General features: G+C 35.6%; 1 protein-coding gene across 1 annotated transcript; it reads left to right on the top strand.

Moving 5' to 3' along the window:
- The first annotated feature begins 3043 nt into the window (after window positions 1-3043).
- On the top strand, window positions 3044-4165 carry LOC149144701 (F-box/LRR-repeat protein 25-like). Its single transcript, XM_089452242.1, has one exon. The coding sequence runs from the start codon at window positions 3044-3046 to the stop codon at window positions 4163-4165; it is 1122 nt and encodes a 373-aa protein (XP_089308368.1).
- The last annotated feature ends 813 nt before the right edge of the window (window positions 4166-4978 follow it).

The following is a 4978-nucleotide window of genomic DNA, read 5'->3' as shown; positions in this document are numbered from 1 at the left end:
TCTATTAAATCTCTATTGTATATTGTCTCAATCTCCTTAATAATGGTGTAACGTGCTGGTTTGAAATTCTACCTTCCCAGATTGAGGAAAATGATGAGAAGTAGGGTCTGGTTTAATGGAGAAGCATATAGCCTCTCAAAGGCAGGTTGCAGGTCAGATCCGAACAAGATTTTTTTTAAATATTTTGTCTCTGGTTCATTTCCATGATTAGGATGCTGTTGTGCCTGCTGCTGGTGGTTTTGGTGGTAATTCAAAGGCCTTCTGAATAACATAATGTGTGGCTCAAACAACAAAGACACAAAATAATTCAAACCCCACCCTTGTAAGAGATAACATCTAATATGGTTCACAAAAATAGAAACAAAATAATCACGTCATAATAGAATGATGCATACAATAGCCTGAGCATATAAGAGGGGATGTACTATGACAAATTGATATTCCTTCATACAATAGCCCAAGCATATAAGAGAGGATATACTATGACAAATTGATATACTTCACCTAGGAAAATAGATGACTGTATCCTCTCAAAACAAACCCAAAATACACTAGAAGAGAGGCACAATGGCAGCCAAAAACATATCAACAGTAAAGGGCTGGCACTCCTTAGAAACGGCAGCCAGAAACATATCAAATACACTTCACAACTAGCAGGAGAATCAGCAGCTCAAGACACTTGATAAGTATCCAAGAATAAGTGCTATATGTCTAGATATGTGTATTATTGGTTCCGTTGCTCTGTTCAGCTTTCTGGATATTCTTCTTTCCATGGGCTTATTTTTTTTTTTTTTTGTTCAGTACATCTTTGAAACCTTGTTTTTTAAAGACATTTATTTGAAATGGTGCTCAAATTTGTGAACAGGCAGAAGTGATTTTGTGCTTCTTTCTATATATATATATATATATATATATATATATATGAACCTTAAAGCATGTTAAACTTGGAAAAAACTGTAATCTTTTGGCTGTGGTGGTTGAGATTCAGCGTTGCCTGGTTTATTACACAGATCTAAGCGTGCATTAGCATGAAGTTTTTAGATCTAAGTTGATCCAGTTGAGGGAGATTTTTACATGATAATAATTTAAAATTTAATAAAAAAATAAAATAAAAAGAAGTTTAAAACATTGAATCTATTTAAGCATCTGCATATAAATCATAAAGCATCTGTATTATGTATTATGTTTGAGCGAATTCATACAGACAATTTCTATATTGTCACATCTCACTGTAAAAAAATAAAAACAAGCATTGAAATGGCACAATATGAAGAATGAAAGTAGAAATGGTAGAACCATTAAGTCATATTGGAAAATTGTTATGGGCAGATTGATTTTTGGAGTTTATCTTGTTCTTTTGTGATTGCCTATGTTTAAATAATTAGCTTCTTTCTCCTGCTCAAAATACCAACAATGATTTATTATAAATTTGTTAGTTTTGTTACCCAATGCATTAACACATGATAAGAAAAGTTAAATTATTAGATGATATCTAAATGATCTTTTCAAAATTCAAGATGAAATGTACACATTGATAGAATCATTACAACCAGAATAAGTGGCCAAAGAAAATGTGTTGGTAGCATTGCAAAATGAAGTAGAATAGTTAAAGTAGAATAATTAAATCAAAAGAAACCCAGCGTGTGATACAAGTGGCCTCATTCAAAATATTGATATATCTCCATCTTGTTTTAAGGTACAAAATAATGATCTTGATAAAGATGAAGGAGAAGCACATATTGGATAAGAGTATTTATGCTATTCTTGTTCTTTGATGACATTTAGTTGGATTCTGTCAGGTAACTTCGATTTCGAGCTTGTTGGGAACCAAGCTCCCTGTTTTTCTCCAATCATACACAAACAAGTTCTATGTTGATTTGCACTTACGGTTAGGGGTTCATATTGACTACCGGCCAAAAGACAAACAGTCGTCCCCAAAGCACATCATTTCCATAACTCTATATAGAATCCAATGCCCTAGCATCATAGCTAGCTCACCCTGTAAACAGTGTTATCTCTATAGTTTAGAATTATTGTTGAACTGCCAGAAAAAGGAAATATACACTAGTATTCGTTTTTTATTTCCACTGTCGCATAGATCCTAAAGGATCTCCTGTTAATAAAGTTTACTTTTATTTCTCACTACATATAGGGATATTGCTACAATTGGCATAAACCATGTACCAATACGCTACCGTGTGATCTATAAATCCCTTTTCATCTGAATTTTCTATAAGCAGGGAGGTTAAGTTACCTCACGCCGCAGAAAATGCCGGGATTGAGCACGCGGACCTGCGAGTGGGTGCAACTATGAGCGCCGGCTGGTTTCCTCGAGACGGGTTGCACAGGCAGAGCAGCTTCGACGGGAGCAGGTGCTGAATGATGAAAATGAAAATTTGTCTTTTCGCGTGAGGGCAGTTTTGAAAAATGATCCGGTGGCAGCTTGGAGGTGGTGGGTCCCGCATTTCTGGAAAAGGAATGACGCAATGGGGACGGCTGGCCAGATAAACAATGGCATGAGGATGGATGCGCGCATGAGGCGATCGACTCTGGTATGGACATCTATGATAAGGACCGCCTCCATACGAACATTTAATACCATATGGAAAACTGGTTAGCCTTTGCCAAAAAAACTAGCTGAAAATCACCATGTTATGTATGATAGTTATCCATGTCAATGTCCCATTCATCTTCAAAAAGCCGCCCCATTCATCTTCAAAAAGTCGCATTATAAACTACTCCTTTAATCAATATCAGGATCGGCGGCGGATGCATCACCCGAGGCAATCCATCCGGCCGCATTTGTGATCAATTACAGGCGGTGGCGGCGCTCACCTTCAACATGTGCGAGTTGATAGGTTCATCCTGTGTGAGAATTTGGATGTTAATTTGGTAGCCTAACATTTCAACCCATCTCAACGGATCTGTAAACGACTGTAATCTTTCCTTCTGTCCTGCTGCAACTTCCTTCATTTCTACTCCATCTTACCTGTTCAGATCCCCTTCATTAATTTTGCTTTCTAAGGATTTGTCAATTGCAATCATGCCGCCTGTTGCAGATATACTTTCTACTCTTCCAAACCCATTGCTTGGCCTCATCCTTTCTAAACTTCCGATCAGAGAAGCCGTCAGATGCTCGGTTCTGTCGAAGAGATGGAAATTCCTCTACACCCAAATTCCACAACTCACTCTCTCTCCCATTCTTCTTGTGCCCGCTCCTAGCCGAGATCCAAATCCAGACTCTGTTGCAACGGTGGAGAAAATAATCTCCAACCTTCTGATGTTGCATTCGGCAGATATTGAGGCTTTTCATTTGTTCACCTACCATCTGCAGTTTACTCGCGAAAGCGTATGGCAATGGGTGACGTACGCAGCCTCTAGGAATGTCCAACACCTGAGTCTCTGTGATTCACCTAAAAAACGCTGTAATTTGTTTATCTATAACCCTGGAAGAGAAATCCCGCCTGCACTTTTTTCATGCACACATCTCGCGACTCTCAGGCTTTCCAACTACAATCTTAAGCATCTTCCGACACATTTCTCTGGATTCAATCATCTCATTACTTGCTCCTTCGAAGGCATGCAGTTGACAGACGAGTTTTTATCCTGTTTTATCTCGCATAGTCCGTTTCTTCAGAAACTTACTCTGCACTTCTGCGTTGGCCTAAGGAAGTCTGTTATCTCCGCTCCCGACCTTGCACATTTATCAGTGGATGGTAGGTGGGAGGCTTTAACGGTTAACTGTCCGAAGTTTAGAACTCTGGAGATGGTGTTACCTAACATAGGCGATCTGAGAATAAATGGAGTGTTGTTTCACGAACTTTCATGTTTAGTCTCTAAAATTAAAATGCAGTGTGGCAGCAATGTTGCTGTATTGTGGTTGACTTGGGGTTATGCTTCAGTAGAGAGGGTTCTTGAGATAGTGGGGAATTTCAAGGCATTGAAGAAGCTCGTGATCAATGACATGTGGAGCGAAAGACAGATGGTTGTTTTCGTTGATAATCTGCTCGAAAGGCTTCCTGGACTAACGCGAGTACGAGTGAGGAGCATGTTTGATCTGGTAAGGCAAAAAAAGTATTATTTCACTTGCAGTTTTACGCTCTTCACTCTATGCGATGGATTTTTCAATGGTGACACTTTTCTGCTTCTGCTAACATATCAGTGACATAACCGCAACGTAGTGTCTTGGGCTCTGTTTACGGACAAATCTAGCTGTGCGAAAATGTAATTTGATCCTTTGATAATTTGCATGCAATTTCCTAACGTACAAAATTTGTATGTAATTTCATAATTGATAATTTGCATGCAATTTCATAGTGTAGAAATTTGTATGTAATTTATAATTGTATTAGATAAATTTGAAAAGGCGCATTATGATGTTTATTATTTACCAACCAGACTTATATAAATTAAATTCATAGGAAATAAACCTAAAAAAGAAATAATGGTAAAAAATTAACTAGATTATAATATTATTTTAAATAATTATTATTTTTGTTAAAAAAATTAATATATGAGTTAAATATAAATATATATTTACAAAAACATGTAAAAAGATTATGAATTATAGAGATTCACTTAATATTTTTGATTTATAAATAAATTTTTTATAGCACTCTGGATCAATATCATGGTTTATATTACTATATACTTAAAAAAAATTATTTGATATGAAACTTGTTTATATAATATTTTTTTAATTAATCAATTTACTTCAAAAAAAAATTTGAAAATCTTGGAAAAACATAATTAATTTTAATATAAATGTTAATTTTAAATTTGTGATTACCATGAAATATATTTTTAAATATTTTATCAATATAAAATCTTTACTTCACATTTAAAATTATTGATAATTAAATTAAAAAAAAAGAAAAGAGTTATTATATTGAGATGAATTACTGAGTTGACATTACAAAACAAGTATCCATGATTTTCTATTGTATTGGGATGGATTATTGTGTTGCCATTGTATAAT

This window comes from Pinus tabuliformis, chromosome X (genome assembly GCF_031772625.1).
Source record: "Pinus tabuliformis cultivar Carrire ecotype Pingquan chromosome X, CPIR1, whole genome shotgun sequence".
In the NCBI taxonomy this organism is placed as follows: Eukaryota; Viridiplantae; Streptophyta; class Pinopsida; order Pinales; family Pinaceae; genus Pinus; species Pinus tabuliformis.
This window is presented reverse-complemented; position numbering and strand designations above follow the sequence as displayed.